Raw genomic sequence first — 20,575 nt, forward strand, 5'->3', positions numbered from 1 at the left:
CCATGATTTTCCTATTATTACAATTAGTTATGCAGCCCTATTAAATGTAGAACCTCATTCATTGTTATGCTTTGTAAGTGCCGGCCTGACTTGGCTGTGAAATCAATGTAAAATCATTCAGTCTGGCATCCTGGACGTATGTTTTTCCTTTCATTTTTTTTAAATGATGCAGAAAGAATTGGTTTCCGGGCTGTTAAGCTGACTGTGGAAAAGGTATCCTATAATATTGACGACCTTAATGAACAATGTGAAACACAATGCATCACGGTTTCCAGTACACTTTAAGCAATTATAATAAATAAATTCTGTTTGTTCTGGCACACATCCCCTTGTTTTTTGGCCTTGATTCCTTTGGTTATAGACAAATTCACAAAATTAGGTTTCATACACCAGTTACCACTGATTTACTTATTTTTGCAATATTTTTTATTAAAACCAACCATTCTTAATAATTATTATGCACTGTCTATCACAATAAGTCTATATATGTTATGTATGCATATTTGTACTTTATATGTAAAAATGATTAAATGTAATTACTGCATAACCTTTTGGAGAATAATAAAATCTGGAGGAATGAAAGACCAGGAAAACGATGACTTGTCCAGGATTAATTTATGAGACTCCCTACCGATTGCAGGCTGCCTGCGGACTCAGGAACATGCAGGCCCACGAATTCGGGCAGCGGGGGTCCAGTGTCTCCCCTGGTAGCTCAGTTATGCGCCTGTGGGCACAGGCGCACATACTTTTGGCGGGACACACAGAAACATAAATGCAAGCAGATGTATACACAAAAGGTTATGTACATACATACACGCGCAGACCATTTGAATACTGAGAATACCACCGAATTCACTGGTTACTGGTCTACCAGTAGACTATTTTGGAGTAGTTTGTCTAACTCAAACTAATGAAAACTGTCATAGTTCATTAATGTCAGTCTCTGCGTGCCAATATCTACTCTGTGATGCTGAGCCATTTTTTTAATTAATTAATCTTCCATTTTATGGCATCATTGATTTTCCTTGTCAGCGTGTAATGTGCAGTTATGCCGTAAGGCTTTTTGACCAGCCATCCAGCATTCACACAGGGGTGAAGGAGAGAAATGGAGAAGAAAGTGAGAGAAATGGAGCTGAGTGATCAGAAAAATGATGCAAGCCCAATTCAATCAGGCAGCAACTGCATCAAGGGAGGGTCATGCAATACAAACCAATGAGCCCCTATATTGAAAGTCGCAGGTCATGTTGCAGCTGGTGAACATGTGAAGTGCCCTTTCACAGCATCATCCATCCATCCATCCATCCATCCTCCAGCCAAAGGATCATAGAAAATAATCTTGCATAACATATGTTCCAGATGGAGAATTCTGGTATTGCTTCTTTCAGAACATAACAATGTGCTTGTCAATGCATCCATCTTGCTACAGATTGTCCAATGCACGGTAACAGGGCACACCACATCATCACAGGGCACACAGTTGCTCCTATACTAAGGGCAGTTTTGGTACGCCTGTTCACCAAACCACATGTTTCTGCACTGTGGGCAACAGACAGGATGAAGAAGAAATCACAGATACCTTACATACTTCCATCGGGTGGATTATACTGAATCTCTTCTTTTGACACCCAAGCAGCACTGGTCCCGTGCCTCATACATGACACAATACGGGCCCTCAGACAGTGGTAGAGATACCACAGGAATATTGTGTTTAAAGGCTGTGCCCTGTGGCTCGGATCCTGGCTTCCAGGAAGTGCGGGACCATGAGATTCTTTTTTCCCTGTCCTCCTCTCCAGTGCACCGCCGACAGGCAGGTGAAGGGAGGGTTCAAACGAGAAGAAGCGTAAAAACGGAATAACTGTCAGAATCCAGCCAGCACAGGCATATGACATGTATTTGACTATTGTGTCATTTATTTTTTATCATTTTATCTATGTCAGCTGACCCAGGGAGGGACACCTGAGACAGCATAATAAAAGTCAGTGTCATGGTCAGTAAGTTACACCCAGGCCCATTGATTAAGGAGAAGCTAGGTCATCTGCTCACCCTACAGTAAGAACAACAGCTTTTAGTGCCTTTTTTCCTGGGGGGGGCGGGGATGTCCACGGTCTGTCCCATCCAATCCATCCCTTTTAGCTTAAGCTTCAGGGTCATTTGATTTCAGAAGTGGCTATTCCAAACGGGGAGAGAGCCCAGCCCCCGGCTGAACTGCTCATGTGACCTTCTTCATTCTCTTCGCCCTGTTTTATGGTGCCACTGGATTGTTGGCCACATTATTTCTCGGGGATGATGGACTGTCTGAATGTCAAATCAGCTTCCAAGCTGCACTCAGCAGGATGTCGTCCTGTTTTTTTCCCCAACCTGTGCTGGGATCTTCACATGGGCCACTGGTGCAACATCCATTGCTGCTACATCAGTTAAGTGAAAAATATGCACATTGACATACATGCACACTGCCAATAAAGAAAGACAATAAATCAATATTGATTTAAAACTAGGATTCGGTTCATACCTTAGACTCAGGCCCCTTGGCAGATTCTCAAATTCCAAGTGTAGTCTACTTCCAATTAAGTCGACAGCTAAGGAACTGAAAAGCTCACTTCTAAAGCAACAAGGATTTCCTGCTTTTGATGCATTCATTTCAGTAGTTAAATGGGTCAGCGGACTGCATGTATGACTGAGGATATAAGTCATGCTCTTCAGACAGTTACTGAACTGTCCTGCTGCTCTTTGATTTTCCCTTAAAATTCACTGCGAACTTGTTCATTTTCTATATTCTTTTGCTTAGCATAAAATTTATACATATATGTCTTATGACAAATTCAATTAACATGCGTCGCATATTTATTTTGAGTGTCATATACAGTTTATATGATTTGGGTAAAACACATAGGAGTAATCTTATGTAAATCTTAAGAGTAAATATAATCAATAATATTTCATTGGAACTTTGATTAATGCTGTTTCACGAAATGACTTCAAACAAAAAGCTCAATGTCGATACAAAATATGAAAAAGGTGATTGTGCTGCATTCTAGAATAAAGAACAGATTATATAATAAAATAATATATATAACATAATGTAAAACCTAAGCATAGTTTTGTTATATATGCAAGACACTTCATATTAGTGTAAAGAATACAGATAATATTTCTACTTCAGAAACGTGCAAAATCTTAGACATTCAACTGGTGAATTATCTAGGTCCTACTTGTTGACAAAAAACAGACAGTTAAATTAATTTGTGGACACCACGCTCCTTCCCCTCAATCCAGAAACGCTCAAACCCGCCTCTGTCTCCCAAGTCCCACGGTCCCTACACAGCATCGGCCCACATTTTCAAACATTCAGTGACCTAATTCCAGTCTCTCTGGGAAAATGAAGCACCAGCTGTTAAAAAATGTTTGATTTGGAGACGTCCAGACAATGAGGAAACAAAATACAGCTGTCATCAGAACGGAGAGGGAGACAGGAAGACAGATAGAAGGATAGATAGACAGATATGTACATTTATAAAACAAGCTGGTATGTATTAAAAACACCAAAAGGACCTTCTGTGGAGCAGCGCTCAGCTGTACTGAGTCATATGGTCTCCACATTAATGGAGGAGCCCACGGGCAGCGGCAATAGGCTATGCACGTCAAGCAGCAATATGAAATTGGGGGGGTATTAGCTTTGAACCAGAGTGGTTTTTAATACCATATAATAATGCGTAACCATATGCAAAAAGAAAAAAAAAACTGTCATTGGCAGCCAAGAATAAACTTAAGGCCTGAACTCTTCCAAAAACCTGCTGGTCATTCCTCCCCGAAACAAAGGGGTGTTTTATTGCAGCGTGGGTGTTTTACAGAATGATCTCAGATGATCTATCCGGTGTGAAAAGCTGCCAGGTCCTATACAGCCTTCCCACAATCCCTCAGTTTTTCCTCCTGCGCAGCCCTTCGATCGGTGCTGTTGGTAATGAAGCAGGGAAACATGTCAGAAGCACAGGGTTATGTTTCACGTACAGACAGAGAAACCCCCATCCCCCTTTTAAATGTCATCCTTCACTGTATATTAGTTTTACTCCTCTGTTGTTGATACTTTATAAAAAAGACCAAAACCAGCCTAACTGAACACACAGGCAGCAGAGAACAACCAAAACCTACTACTGGAGATTGACACTGAACGTGCTTCAGTTAAATGGGCGCCTTTAAACTAAAAGTATCCCTGTGCAAACACATGCAAATGCATTTGTTTAAAAATGTGTTTGTGTGTCTCTCTGTTTAAAAGTGTGAGAGAGCAGGTTAAACTTTTAAAATTTTATGCTGCTATTTAAAGTTTATTGCGCTGCTGGCTCCATCACCCCAGTCCCAAAACCCTGTTTCCTGTTGTGTTTAGAGCTCTGCCAAAATGTGAGACCTTAAACTGGGCCTAGATGCTCATCTCTAGAATGGTGGAGTCACACTCTGCCAAAGAATGAGGATGAGAGTGCAATTTAAAGTCCCAGTGAGAAAGGGACCCAAAAATCTCAGTGAAAAGGTAGAAATGTGCAAGTTGGACTTACATGTGTAAGTGTAGAGGATGGTTCCACTGCCGGGTCAGTTAGCCGGTCTGAAGAGCTGCAGCTTTCCGTCCAGAGTCCCCGTCAGCAGCTGGACAAACAGCAGAAAGTCCTGGGAGATCAGAAAACCTCTACACAGAGACAGACAGTGGACCACATACGCATGTCACGCCCGTTAACATGTCTGGCCGCTATGCCAAAAGAAGTGCTGAAATGACCCTTCATTACACTCCAATACTGAGCAAAACTACTGTTTATGAACAATTTGTTCGGGTTTTTTTTCCAGAGTTATAATTTTGCAGCCCTGACAGCATTAAATGAAATGCAAACCGACTAGGGGCAGAGACCAGATCTGTACCATTGAGCCAGGGGTTTGACATTACTGTAAATCAGCTGACTATGTCTCAGCTTCACTGCTTGCTAATAATAAAACTTCATAATCAATATATCAATATGTATCATAATACATAGCAGCACACAGGCTACTCTGAAGGCTCCTTAAAAATTTCTATTTTCCTAGTATAGAAGACCCTGCACTCTTTTGCTTCAGCTGCTCATCCAATCGGCCATCATACTGAGCAGATCTTCAACTCCGCTGGATTGGGATCGTTTATGAACCTTCCTCTCCTGTTCTCCCCCCTCTTCCTTCCCTCGCATTTCTCCTCCTGTCCCACACTCCATTTGACAGGGTGTGGCATCCTGGGAAGCATTACCTCACCACCTTGCGGGAGTTTATGACCTCACCATGCAAAGAGCTGACTGGTTTAGACAAAGGTTCAATGGCAAGCAAGGGTTTGTTTATGTTATAAGGTTGATAGATGCTGACCGTTTGCAACAGCTTCTGAAGACTGACAATAAATCTGAACTGTAACTTCTCACTTACACCCAAACTGTTAACAAAAAGCGATGAAATATACATATAGATTTTTCTTTTTATTGCAAGATAGATGCAATGAATTTTGGACAGACCCCGTTTGTACATGAATACCAGGGATTATAGAAACTTTGCCTGTAGGTTAAGATTTAAACCCTAATACAGGTAACCCCAAATTGTTAACCTACTTAGGGATGCCTCACTTTGGAGGAGTCCTGTCAGCAATGAGCTTGGCCAGGGGGTTTCTGAGGGTGTGCAGACCCACCTGAGATGTTGCCTTCCTCATTCAAGCACCTGAGGGCATCTTTACACACGAGACAGACCACCTATCTACCATCAGAGTCACAGAGAAGGCAGTACATCAAACAACAGAAAAGCACTGGTATGGAAAACTCTACAAATTGTAAAATCTCTCTGAGAAATTTCTGTTGGTTTGTGATTTCATGTAAAAACATCACTGACTGTACCATTCCAATGAAGGACTTAGGACATCTGTCCCTCTGCTAAGATACCTGCAGAACGCAGGCGACCAAAAGATGAGTAGGTAGCACTGAGGCGTATCTCCCTGGCAACTCCTGTGTTCTGATGACAGAAGGACATGATCCAGTTGTCTTTTTGAAGGGAACTTAATAAAGAGAGTGAAGGGTGATTCAGGGGTCAGAGGTCAATCCTCATGTGTGTGAGTAGCTGTAGGTGAATGTGCAACCTGCAAAGGGATGTCTGACAGTTTCAAGGGTATGCGTCGTATCTTCCTTAAAAAGACGGTAGCAGAAAAAGCTTTAAAGCTCTACTTCAGAGAAGACATCTCTTAATGTTTCTGTCCTGCGGAGGTCATCAGTTCAACAGGTGCCCTGTTATTCCCTCTCAGGATGTGACAATATCTGTGCACTAAGCATTTCCAAGAACTTGCCCTCAGGCTCCTAAAACAGCTCCACAAAATCCATCAAGGCCCAGTGATCAAGCAACAGCCCCCTAGCTGTTGCCTAAACAAAAAATGGCCGGGGAGTTCAAGATTAATTAGCCTGGCTGCTATGCTGTTTTCATTCAACCAGTCAATGGTAAAGAATCATGGATAGGTTACAGATGGAATACTGCGAAAATGTGGAGCACTGGCTTTCCACAGATTTGCTGAACACAACTCGTAGTAGAAATTAAACCTTTTATATTTTATTTGCCAAAACCACATCCTTATAAACTGCCATGTTCACTTCAAATTGCTGACACAGAACCCATTTAGCTAGATTATATTATTACTATTATTAGTGGAGTTATATACTTATAGCTTACTGGAGTGACCTAAATACTAGACAATAGTCTGTAATATTATTTGAAGCAGTAAGGTCCCACGTGTACAGAACCAAATCCTGAAGCACTAATGCATTCATTGCAGCACTGAAGATGTATGGATTTCACATCTCTGGATTTTGCATTTCTGTGTTCATCTTCTACTATTAAGACAGACTCAGGAATGTTTTTGAAGCTCAAAATTCTACTAAATCTTCCCATGACCATGTGACTACAGTATCAGCCCATATGCATATGCTTACATGATCTCTGATATGATTTAATGGTATTTATGTTAAACGTGGACAGAATACAAAACCATATAACCTTCTAACTTTTCTCCAATGACTGGTAAAATGCAGTGATGCAAATGGCAGATCAGTGAGCTAATTTTTTTTTATTTGGTCGATTCCCATTTCCATAAATTAAGACTGCCTCAACAGATAAATGTCACTTATTTAATACTTACTCTATATCTTCTATTGTTTTTGGTTTTGACAATGGCTGGTTAACGTTCACAATTTACGTTTTTAGCAACAGATGGCAAAAAGCACTTCATAGGATGTGTATGAGAGTAGAGTTTGCTCAGTACGTATATTTTAAGCTAGTGTAGTGTCAGGTGGTCAGTGACTCGGGGCATGGTGCAGGTGGGAAAGGCCACTAGCAGTTCCAAAAGGAAAAAGGGGTTTTATTTAAGGGAAGTACAGACCACTGCGAATCACACAAAATAAAGGACCACGAGGAGTCAGAAAACTATAGCAGAACTTTATACTAAAACAAGCTACAAAAACCATAAAGGAAACACAACCACGGAACAGGACAACACTGAGAGCAAGAACAGGAACAGGAACAGGAACAGGTACAGGGACAGGGACAGGGACAGGGACAGGGACAGGAACTGGAACCAGAACTGGAACCAAGGACCAAAGCACATGGCAACATTACACCATAATATTACAATGGCAGAATGAAGCAAAGAATGAGGGAAGGCACTTACATACACATACATACAGGAAAAACAAGGAACAGCTGTTACTTAATCAATGAACCAATCAAGTGAGACAAAGCCGCAACAAGAAACAGGTGGACGCAATAATCCTAAGAATATAGCGAACTAAGAGAATTAAAAAACACTAAAGATGCCACCAGGAAAAAGTAGAGACAAGAATACATAAAAATAATCACAATAAACCTTGGGAAACTATAGAATAAGAATGAAATGAACATGAAATAAACACTAGAGGACAGAATTCCAGAAAACAAAAATGTCTGACACGTTGGTCCCAAGCCTCGAACCCATGATATGGGGGGACAGTATCTGAGCCACACGTTCAGCCCACTGGCCCATGCAGCAGCATGGGGCATAAGGAAACACTGGAGAAGACTAGGAACTAAGAGAGAGAGGGGGGAAGGGCAGAAGAGCCAGCAATGCCTGCTGGCCAATCGAGGAAGGGTCACAGAGGGCAGAGTTGGATGGTACCGACCCCGACACGGGTATCATACTGTACATACACATTCAGAATGACCAACAATACGTTGTTAAGAATGCCTGTCTCAACAGATTGAGTATCACCAACAAACAAGGGAACAATCTCATTAATACCATTTTCTCGGTTTTCATCTGTTTTTACGCAAAACGTTTCACTTTATTTTCTGAATCATTAACAGGAATCCCATAGTTCATCCCGTAACTATTTTTACAAGCGGCAGAAACAATAAATCTGCATACGAAAAAAATCTCCACAAGGCTTTTGTTTCACTTATGTAAGCTGGATTATTGCAGGAATTACCAGATGATCGGAATCAAAAAGATTTGCACAAATCAATACCACTGCTGGTGGAAAAAAAGAGAAAAAATGAAGACGCTTCAGTATGACTTAATGCCCCGACAAACAGGTCCTGACTGGGCAGGCTGAGGGCACCCAGTCCACGATGACTGGTTTGCCGAAGCTAATGGTTTCAGGTGTTTCATTTTCAAACACTCATCAAGATTTTCCAGACTACAAAAAAAACGCACTTAGCACAAATAGTCAAACATATTAAAGGCACTATAGTGAGATAATGAGGCCAATTGGCTCCAAGGTAGTTTTGAATATATGTACGGTTGGAATTTGAAGATGGCGGCCGTGTCCCCTAAGCCGTGGACAGGACACAGGAGAGAAGAGGGGCGGCAGAGAAGGAGGGAAAAGAGGATGGAGTGAGGTGTAGGAGGTGGATGGACGGGGCCCAGGTGACTGTCACTCATCTCTTTCTCACTCATGCCAATCACATGAGTGTGAGAGTAGGCAGCAATATGAACTTGGTACTGTGACAGTCCCTAAACACACAGCCATTCCGGTTCTCAGACATTATGGCCAAGGCTTATAGTCTAAACGTGTTATCTGTACATTTCAGGCTACACCGTGTTTATGAAAACTGCCCTGAATTATAAAAATCACGTCTACTTTGGGTAACTCTATATAATAATGCTCAGCAGGGACATCACTGGGGTTGAGGGACAAGGGGGGCTTAGCCCCAGGGTTGTAGGAAGCCCAGAGGGCTGAAAAATTGTCACCAAACCTAAACAGGCTTCTTTAATTTTATTATCTCATGTACAGCAATTATGCTATTATCTGGCTCACTTTATTTTACTGGCTTCTCTGGAAGATTCCCTTCCTTTGGTCTCCTTAGTATTTAGGATATCTACCTTTTTTTTAATTTTTAATTACAGTCTAAATGAGTCCATGAGTATTTTTTTAACAGCCTACATATTGGGGTTGTGATCATTAAAAACATGCTAGCAAATATATCTAACAATGCATTTAATAATGTTAAATGTGAAACATGATATCTAAAGATATGTAGTTTCACAACTCCTCTTTCTTCTTGGTGTCTTTACAAATAAAGTTTTTCATTGCTGTCTACCACTGATTGACCAGTTCTGTATACAAATGAAGACAGACTACCAACATTGAAAAGAAGATAACATAATTATGTGGCACAATCATTAGTTTATTCACTGGTAGTTTAGATCCTAGAAAAATCTGACAGAACAAAAGACGCATGAATATTTCTCAAATATTTATTCTGCCAAATGAGGATACAGTCTCACAATCTCTGACAATGAAATTATCTGGCCGCTTGTTTCTGTGGAACTGCGGATAAACGTTGCTACTCGCTAACAAGCAGCGACATGTAGCTTCCGCCTGGGTCCTAATGCCCGCCCCTACCTGATAGAATGATAGCTAGACTTACAGAATTATTTTAAATTTTAATTCGTAGTCTTGCTTCTATTTCTTAAGTGTGTACCTACTCTGAGTGATATCTTGTATGAAATGTATGGATATATAATTTAAAAATAATATGATAATTACTATATTTTTAAGGGGGGCTTGGGATCATTTTGGGGGCGCTGAATTCCACCATAAACAGGCCTAACGACGCCCATGATGCTCAACTATACTGCTTTTTCAAATGATTAGTTAGCCCTTAAATACATGCTTGTAAATATCTTGTGGATTTGTTTATCATTAGCTACAGGCTTGTTTGTAAATGATTAGTTAAACGAAAGGCTTATATATGTGGTATAAATGAACATTATTATAAAGTGTTACCCTACTTGCTTCATAAACAATTATAGTATTTCATTCTAATTCTTCTAATACAGAATGAGGTTTTAGGGCCAGGTCTGTATTAGAGTTTTAATATACTTTATCTCTGAGTCGCAGAGCTGTAGGAAATTTTCCTAAATGTTCATTTTTATCTCCTTACTCAAAAAAGATGCAATGTTACCCAAGAAACAAGGCAATATACACTATATATTTTAGCTATATCTACAGTTTGGTTAATCCATCGATTCTCCTTTGAAGGCTATGGTGTGGGAACTGCAACACATTCATAGCCTTAACAATGTACACTGGCAAAGCAAAACTGGAGGTATTCACCTTGAATGTTCAAGGGCAGTTTGTATCAGATGTTTCAAATTAGGAAGACAATGAGTCCGTTCAGACATTTGTGCATGGGTCTCTGTGTCTTCTAGGAGAACTTCTCTGCCCCAGGATTATTATTATTGAGTGTACATGCTTACAGTAAGCTATCTCTCAGTCTGTAAGAGCGGCTGCGTATGGAAATCTGCTAAGCTCCGACTTCTGCAGAAACCATCTTGAGAAACCACTGAGTAGGAGGGCAGAGGTCTCAGAATGCCATTCATACCAGGCTTCAAGAGCTGCATAGGCTTTAGGGAGCCCCGCTTGGAAAGTCAGCGAGCCGTCCACTGGGAACAGACCGAGCAAGCTATGCGGAGCAGAGCTCCACGTTAATTAACAAATCTTGTGTCAAAAATAAAGCTCTCCGTCAAGGGAGCATGCCTTTATCTTACAGGGGCAGTGGAAATGCTATTCATATGTACTGTACATTGATTAATGCCTCATATTAATAAGAGGCCACTTCATAAATGGCTAAGATAACTATACTGTACACCTGACCTATATTTCTGGGGTACAAAATTCAGCAAAGCCTCAATCAACATTATAGCCATAGAATAGCTTTGAGCTAAATATTGACCACTTCTTTAATGAGGTCCTCTTTGCCTGTTTTGTGTTATTACTGGTGGTCATCCTATTGCCCAGCTTCTCCAGCTCCCCTCTGCCCTGTCATCTGACGGAAAGCCATCCCGTCCAATGGGCACCTTTCATTTAAGGTCTCCCACACAACTGGACCACACCACACCTCAAATGTATGCCAAATCCTGGGTTGGCCTGTGGACTTTTGTCTTTAACCTTAAGCCTTGAGTCTGAATCCACTGTGTTCCCAATCCCAGATGAACCACAGACACGTGAAAAGGTGGGGGGCACAGGAAGCCCAGAGTTTGACTGTCAGAGGACAGCTTGCAGGACTAAGAGGCTTGCCCTGTAATACGCCCAGTGGGATGCCTGTTTTACTATTTTTCTAAAAAGGCCTCAGATGTATCATTTTAGCATGGAGCGTAGCTGAAGATAGGGGATTCAGTTGGACAGATGATTAATTCCCTGTTTTGTTGCTCTGAATGGAGTGACATCGCAGTCTCTCAAAAATGTGCCAGGTGCTAACTCCTACAAATCAATACGTAAAAGTACTTAAAGAATGGCGACCTGGTGCGAGATGTTCCTTCTCTGAACTTCACTATAGCTGTTCAAAAAATGTCAGGGCGGCGGTTTAAATCTTCAGAAGAGGTTAGACTCTCGATTTGAGTAAAATCGCAGCTGTGCAAATGTGATTCATTTACCAATAGCGAGGAAATCTCCAGGAAATCTCCCTGATACCACTAAACCATTGTACTTTGTTGAAGTAGTATTACAAATTCAGAAACAGAAAACAAAGATTATTATTATAGCACAGAATTAGTAGGTCTGCTGCTATTTGTCTACAAAGTGTCATTCTAAATAATTTCTAAGGCAAGTTATCCATCCATCCATCCATTTTCCAAACCGCTTATCCTACTGGGTCGAACCTATGATATGTGGCATCCCGCGACGACATGGGGAGAACATGCATACTCCACACACATGTGGCCCAGGCAGAGACTTGAACCCGGGTCCCAGAGGTGTAAGGCAAAAGTGCTAACCACTGCACCACCATGCCACCCCCTAAAGCAAGTTATTATGTATATAATAAAGTTCCTCTACATACATTCTCTGGTTCCAAAACAAGAGTTCATTTTTCAGTCTTAAACATGCCCTGAAAATTGCACTAAGAGTTCCAAAGAAAGGAATTGCTCTTGCACATTGCAGGTGAACTGGCCTTGGTGTATAAGTGTGTGCATGCATGCTCTAACCCAGTGACCTGCTCCCCTGTACTACTGTATGGTGTCTCCTATTCCATGCAGACCCATACTGGAACTGCCCTGCAATCCCGTAGGAGAGGATGCAGTTGGGGAGAGGGGTAGATATTTCTTAGTTGGGTACACTGAAATGGTCAGCTGCACGATCAGCTATTTTGACATTTAACAACTGCAAGATCAAACTGCAGATTGACAGTATCGGTTATAATCTTTCATTACATCCATCTTCGAACTGCAGGCTTGTGGGACATGGTAAATTTAAATAATTAAATAATACAAGATGGGAAAGGCTACATAATACTCTGTGGAGCACTGGTCATTTGAGGTAGTAGACCTTCACAAGAGAGACTTCATAAAACTTTACTGTGGTATGCTACAATAAAATCAGCACAACAGTGCTTACAACAGCGCAAGGCGCAGTGAGGAAATGTAGAGATCAGGATTCCCCAGTTACGGTCCTGAATGGGACAGAATCCCATACAGTTTGAGATTTTCTGGTTTAAACACTTATACTAAACCTGATGATTAGCTGATTAAGATGTGTTTGAGCAGGGATATCTCCAAACTGTGTTGGTTTCTGGCCCTGTGGGGACCGTAGTTCGGGAATCCTGTTAAAGATTGTCTATCTATAGTTAGAAACGGTTAACTTTGGAAAAGTCTGTTATATATTTGAAAATGTCATAATACATATTGGCCATACAGTAAATCCAGTTTTCTGTATTTAAAGATCCATCAATCCATCCATTTTCCAAACCGCTTATCCCACTGGGTCGCGGGGGGTCTGGAGCCTATCCCGGAAGCAATGGGCATGAAACAACCCAGGATGGGGGGCCAGCCCATCGCAGGGCACACTCACACATCATTTACTCACACATGCACACCTACGGGCAATTTAGCAACTCTAATTAGCCTCAGCATGTCTTTGGACTGTGGGGGGGAAACCAGAGTACCCGGAGGAAACCCCATGACGACATGGGGAGAGCATGCAAACTCCACACACATGTAACCCAGGCGGAGACTCGAACCCGGGTCCCAGAGGTGTGAGGCAACAGTGCTAACCACTGCACCACCATGCCGCCCCCTATTTAAATATTTCAACCACTTTTCAATAAGTTTTTCCTGTTTTATACATAGGCCAAAATACCCAGATACATGAAAAATTGATTAAAATAACACTACACACCCATGTATAGTGGAGTACTTATAAAAATCAACTATATTCCAACAGATTATACTGGTTGGGGTCATACAGGGCCTGGTCCGTATGACAGAGCACACGGCAGTGGTATATCCAGACTGGGGTACAGATTGCTTTTAATAATCTTAATCTTCTAAATGAGTTTAAGGATAAGGGATTAAATAACAGTGAATGAAGATACTGCCCTCCACATGGCCCCATGCAAGTAAAACAAAACAAAGATTCCAGAAGTTTCTACCAGGGGGACATCCTTGGATCAGGACCCCGCATAATCTGCAAAACTCGTGTGTTGAGACGTCTAGTCAACAACCCAGTTAAAGAGAGTCAAAGAGGAAACACAGATATTCCGGCTGAACACCAGGTCACCGGCAATTATGCTCAGTAAGAGACGTTTTGCAGGAAAGCAAACAGCAGGCTGATTAGTTCATTATGAGAAACAAACCACAGACACCAATGGATTCATCTATTAAAGGCAGATTTAGAGTTTATAAATAAATGCTATCTTAGCTCATCTGATCAGTATGGTAATTTTCTGTTCCGTTTAGGAAGCACGTTGTATCTAAAGCCTTTTTAACGATGGAAAAAAAGACAGTTCACTTTTCTGGGATCCATTTCAGATATAGACCACATTTCCACATTGTTTAAGTCCCCTAAAACGTCTCCAAGACTTATCATTCTGCTATTTTTCGAAAGCTGCCATTTTGATCAGATATGCTCGGTTACGATTTTATCTAAAACGTCGCTGAATTATTTCTTAAGAAAGAAAGATACCGGACCTAAAAGAGACATTTATGTGATAGCAGTTGAGTCACAATGACACTCTTCTGCTGGGTTGCACCCATGTCATTATTGAGTCATAAGACAAACATAAAGAGAGAGCAGAACTCAGACTACAACTGCATGCTAATTCACGGAGAACTCACTGTTCATCGTGCAGGCAGCCAAATCAGAGGAGATTTGCCAGAATGTACTGGGACAAAGACGCCGGTCCAGTTTTCAAAGGAAAAGCACACGGCTGTCGTCCCCTAACCATTCCTCAAGGGTGATACAGAAAAGAGAACTAAGTATCTCACTGCTAAATAAAAATGATGGAGGCTTCCTCACAACAGGCACGCTTCCTCTTCTGGGAATCTCATATGACGAAGTGATTAATGTTAGGTGACACTCGGATTCCAGAGCAAAGATACCCGAAAGCCTCCTAACCTTCAATGTGCTCTGACCCCATTACTGAACTGACCTACATGATGGTCACTCTTTCAGACTGTTTAAACATTTAGCTAAATTTTAGAAACACAAATATGAATATTGGCTTGGAACTCTGCTTTGCCCCAACACTGCCAAATCCTTGCTGCCTGTTCTGTCCTGCCAGGGGGCTGCACACAGCGCCAAATAAAAGCCCCTCCCACAAATCACTTCTTTCACAGTCTTTCATTGACGTATATGCATACAGGTCCTAATTTCTAATCTTGCAAGTTGCCCATTTCTGTCTCTGTCCTTACCAGTTAAAAAAGGACATTAATATTAGAAATACTGTTTTATGTATATGTACCAGTACCCCAAGACTACCATTAGAGTATATTTCTTGTAATAGTCACACTATAAAGTAAAGCAATCCTGCTCCTCTCTACTGTGTCCCTCTCCCCTTTCAGACAAAAGTTTTCAAGTTCTTCTTGACCTGGTTCTCTATGGAGTGTGTGTGTGTGTGTGTGTGTGTGTGTGGGGGGGGGGGGTTCTGAAAGTGAGCCCACAAATTGGGCATGGCATGGAACAACCTTGGAAGGGTGCATTAGGCTGAGAGCCATTCCCTGGACGTTCCACACCACTTCGTAAGACTTGGCTCTGAGTCGCAGTCTGTCCACATCGTTGCTGTTCAGCAGATCAAGCAGAGAAACTTGCACGCAAACATCAACGTCGTTTCATGCGATCTGTTACCTTCACCTGGGTAATTTTTTAATCATTATGGACGGCGTCTAGGCCCAGTGTGAGGTACGGTTTTGGGGGGGGGGGGGGGGGGGGGCTGCAGAAGGTTCTTCCTGCCCTGTTGGTCAAGCTCAGCTTCCTACACATGAGGAAACCCAGGCCGATTCAGAACAGGTCATAAATCACATGGGCTTTCTGGGGTGAAAGATCATTCTTAAGGCTACTCGAACGTAAGCTTTAAAATATAGGAGGCTGCCGCAGAATCTTTATTTCATTTATGGACTTTTTGAATCTGGGTTATATTCCAGTCTCTGAGTGCGAGTCAGGCTCGCATCTCTGCTGGCTGTTTACAAAGTACACTTTGACATCTGAGTACCATCTCCACAGCTTTAGAACCATAGTGTAGCTGTAACTGCGGCAGACAATAAATAATAATATTAATAATAATAATAATAATAATAATGATAATAATGTGGGGTTTCCTCCGGGTACTCCGGTTTCCCCCCACAGTCCAAAGACATGCTGAGGCTAATTGGACTTGCTAAATTGCCCATAGGTGTGTATGTGTGAGTGACTGGTGTGTGAGTGTGCCCTGCGATGGGCTGGCCCCCCATCCGGGGTTGTTCCCTGCCTCGTGCCCATTGCTTCCAGGATAGGCTCTGGACCCCCCGCGACCCAGTAGGGTAAGCGGTTTGGAAATGATGGATGGATGGATGGATGATGGATGATAATAATAATAATAATAATAATAATAATAAAAACATTTCTATCCAAAGTGACTACCTCCACAGCTGCAAACCTTATCCTGGACAAGTTGCTGGAAGATGGATGGATGACTGATTTTCCTTATTCCTAAAGCTGGTTAGGCCACCAAAGCAATGGCTGTCATCCTTACAGGAGATCATTACTCCGTGCCTCTCCTGGGACTTCAAAAAGCAATCTATATGTAATGAAATCACAGTGAAATCTATGATGTGTTGCTTCTCTTTGGGAATAATACTACAAAACAGATGGCAATCTGACCATCTGAATGCCCAGTGTAAACGTGCAGCTGTCTATTTTTTTTTTGGCTTTTATCAGCCAAAAAAGGTGGTGATGGTGGTTTAGTGGATTTTCCAAATAATATATTTAAGACTGTTGCAGGAAGCCATGATTCAGAATAGAATGTTTATTAATGACACAGGAGTTCTGAAAGGTGAAAAAAGAGACAAGTAGATGCCAGGTGAGTCCCATCTCCATCGCTCCCATCCGAGTGGGAGGACACTTTCTGCAAAAACGTTGAGGGTGAGAGGAGCATGGACCCAGCTGCTTCCAGAAGGTTCCGCCAATTAGCACGCGAGCTGGATGCCAAGACAATGACGAACCCATCCAATCAAATTTGGTGACTCAGCAGACAGGAAGTTGCCTGGATCATATATCTGTTTTATTTTAAAAGATCTTGTTCAACTTTAAAGGAAGTCATATTTAAATTTCAGTAAAATAATAATAGTTATTAAATGCTTCATAGTGACAAAAAGGGAGGGTTGGCTTCACCTACAGCATACAGTAAAACCACAATCTGATGTTTGCGTCAATGTGTCGGAACCCTCTAATCTGTCATCATGCTAGTTCTGTAAAGCACTTAACAGAGTTGAACAAAGAGAATGAAAATGTTTAGGGCTGAGCTGACGGATTTATAAAGACACACGGTGCTGGTCTTCTTCTACTGTTAAGTGCTCTTAAATCATGATTTGGATCATGATTTGACATGCCCTTCACCCTCCTTCAGTTTCTTGAATTCCTCAAACAACAGACTTTATAAATATTAAACTACAATAATAAGGTTAAGTCAGGAATGAGGCTCTACACAAAGAAGTATCACCTCTGAACTGGGATATATTGCAGGAAGGCTTGCTACGTGGAGTAAAACTCATGCATCATTTAAAATTGTATCTCTTACCATAACCTGTCCTTGTATCGTTAAAGCCATCAGCTACACAGATAAAAATGAGCAACTTTTAAACTTATAGCTGTTTCCTCTGCCAGCACCAGGCGATTTTTTTTTTCATTTAAGTGCAATGAAATTTTATGTAATATCTTCAGCTTACGGAAGAACTGACTGAGAAAAGGATTAATTCTCAGGTTGTCTGTCATTGCTGTAAGGAGAGCCAGGAACGTATATGCTCTTTGAAGGAAACAACCCGAAACGGATGGGTGGTGGGTGAGCAGAACATCCACACACACACAGGTGGGAATCTTGTCACATATCTGGAACACGACAAAAAGCAACACCCAGAGGTGGGTTTTTAGGATGAGTGCAGGCCGCCGTCCAGTCAACTCTTACCATCCCGGCTGGGTGTGCCGCTTCCCAAGGGCCCTACGGACCGCTTTGGCTCCTGGAAGAGCACAGCAGCGGGATGAGGAACTGACCCAGCTCAGAGATTGATGCCTTCCCGGGACAGAGTTATTCCTTGAAAGTTCGGAACAGCAAAACCCCAGTCCAGTGAGAGAGATTATCCTGTAGAGTTTTGTTTTCCATTTCACTGTTTCAATAAAGTATTTTTTATGTAACAGGAGCTTGCTGTGGTTTTGAGTCTCGGGATTTTTGCGACAAATATTTTCACTTCAGTTAGAAAACAGCAGCCATTTGATAAAGACACAGCTGTTTCTTCAATCTTATGGAAGAAATTGATCTTAACTAATCAACGTATCCAGAAGCAAGTCTCCTTAAAAAGGGGGAAAATAGGTCTTGTTTCATGAACCTAATAAATCAGAATATAATGTTTTGTTTGTTTAACAAAAAAATACTGTGCAGCATGTGAACATTTAAGATCCCAGAGTTCCATAAATTGCAAACAAATGCCGACTGAGGGTCCACCTGTCTGTTTTTATCATCCAATCAGCTTTCTCAGCTTCCATCCTGAGCACTCATCTCCTCTGAAGTGCTATTTCCACAAGATGGAATGAAATTTAAGTGCAAAATTGCAGGCCTGGAAGAACTACAACCTCAGTTAACACAGAACTGCATGGGTCTCTGATTATTATTATTTGTATTACCGTCCTGTTAGTGCTGGTGCAAAGATCCTGCCCGCAGATGAGAATCGTCACATTGCTAAATGAGTTATTTTGCTAGCATGACAGAAACATAACGGTTTACTTGTCACTGCCCTGCTGTTTTTACTGGCATTTAAAGACACGCTCTGTGTGAATGTAAAAAGCAGATCTTTCGGGTAAATGTCAGCGCTGATTTAATACAGTGGGTAATGGAAGCCTACTCGCTGGCTTCCTCCAGCGTCCGTGTCTAACCTCTAGTCTGATGGAGCAGGAGATTAAAATCCACAGAGAACGGAGCAATCGGAAGGGCTGTGCTGAGTTTCCATTTCCATCCAGTGGGACGTGAACTCCATGGATCGGGACTGAGGAATACAGCTCAGGGAAATGCAAGTTTCTCAGACTGCGTCCAATTTAATCTTTCATTTCAGCTTAAATAATTTTCTTGTATGCAGAAGTTGAGACCAAAAACAACTTTTTTTTAATTAGCAGTTCTCACAGAAATATTATGATCTATCCAAGACATGAGAAAATAGGATACAGGGTGTTTTCTGAATGTGATGCATAGAAGGGTCACAAGATATGGTGCTTCAACCCATCGATAAAAGAATGAATGACATTTGTCTGTTTCCTAAAGTAAACTGTACAATAAAGTTTACTCACTACATATATACCAAAGGACATCTTCAATGAGCAGAACATCATTCTAACTAATACAGGAGGTTTGTGGATACTGATGAGTGACAGTTGTAATGGCTGCGCCGTATTCACACCGTCAGTTATGGAACAAAAGGTCGACAACACCAGAGAACAGTAGAGCTGAAGTTCTGGGGACCACCTTAGGTTGATATGGCCTCACAAAGCGACAGCTATCACACCCCAATGACTTTCTGCAAAGGCAAAGTTTTTCATGAAGGATGACAAATGGATGCAGCCACTATATGGAATTATTTCCTATTCTTAATGTGATAATGATGAGTTTCCTACCCAGCACCATTTACCTAAAGGTTCCTAATTACAAATCCCAAAACTAGTGCCCTGGAGAAACAGAGTAATTATATTTTTTTACTGAATGGTATAAACAGACTATTACAGCAGTCAGAGTTAATACTTATTTATACAGGCAGATATTCACTGAAACTCCCCCACCTTCGATTACAATGTGAAATCTGTTGCACATAAGCCTTATTTCTTGATTTCTTTATTTTAAAACGACAACACACTGGTGCTTTCAGTTGCCTTTGTTAGCTGGTTTGAAGATATTTGTCTGGGCTTCCTTCCAATATCACTAGTTTTACACACCACAGTTTATACAGAAGACAGCTATATAAAGAGATGCTGACTGACAAACTCCGAGTTACTTCGTGACAGACGACATGGGCAGGCAGCCCAAATATCTTACTAGATCAGTTAATTGAGAATTCCCCAGTTATGATGTTGACAGAATTCAATTCATAACATACAATTCTGAGTTGTATAAAGAGTTTATTTGATCAAGACTTTACATAATTTACAACCATTCTGTGGTGGCAATAGTAAGGTTCTGCTGGGTGATTACTCAGGGGTGGATTAACTTATAGGGAGCCCTAAGATGACATCGGCATGCACACTCAGGTGTTGCTGATTTAACTAACCATTCCATTTTTCCCGAGGCCAGGCAGGGCCCTGATGTTTGCTGCGGCCTTAGGCTAAGGGCGAGGAGAGTTTATGCATTAGTCTGCCTCTGTGTTTATTGCAAACCTGATCCAGATTGAGTTTAAACTGCCTTTTAACTTTCAAAATGGTTATGAGCTGTGAAGACCTCATATACTCAACAACGAGCAAAGGAAGGTCTCTGGCCTCAGTTTATGTACTTCCCCAAGCATTTTCAGGAAAGAGCCCTTTCTCAGAATCGTCAGCAGCATGGTGAGTTACTAACACAAACCCACTTG

The 20,575-nt window shown here is 41.5% G+C and overlaps 1 protein-coding gene across 1 annotated transcript in view; it reads right to left on the reverse strand.

Moving 5' to 3' along the window:
* Window positions 1-2,882: 2,882 nt before the first annotated feature.
* wdr27 (WD repeat domain 27) overlaps window positions 2,883-20,575 on the reverse strand; it is an 85,366-nt gene continuing 67,673 nt past the window's right edge. The window contains exons 25-26 of the mRNA XM_049007890.1: window positions 4,545-4,632; window positions 2,883-3,949 (exon numbers count right to left, since the gene is read on the reverse strand). Of these exons, the coding sequence (XP_048863847.1) occupies window positions 4,579-4,632 (54 nt within the window). The 3' untranslated portion in view covers window positions 2,883-3,949; window positions 4,545-4,578. The remainder of the gene's footprint in view (window positions 3,950-4,544; window positions 4,633-20,575) is intronic.

This window comes from Brienomyrus brachyistius, chromosome 3 (assembly GCF_023856365.1).
Source record: "Brienomyrus brachyistius isolate T26 chromosome 3, BBRACH_0.4, whole genome shotgun sequence".
NCBI lineage: Eukaryota > Metazoa > Chordata > Actinopteri > Osteoglossiformes > Mormyridae > Brienomyrus > Brienomyrus brachyistius.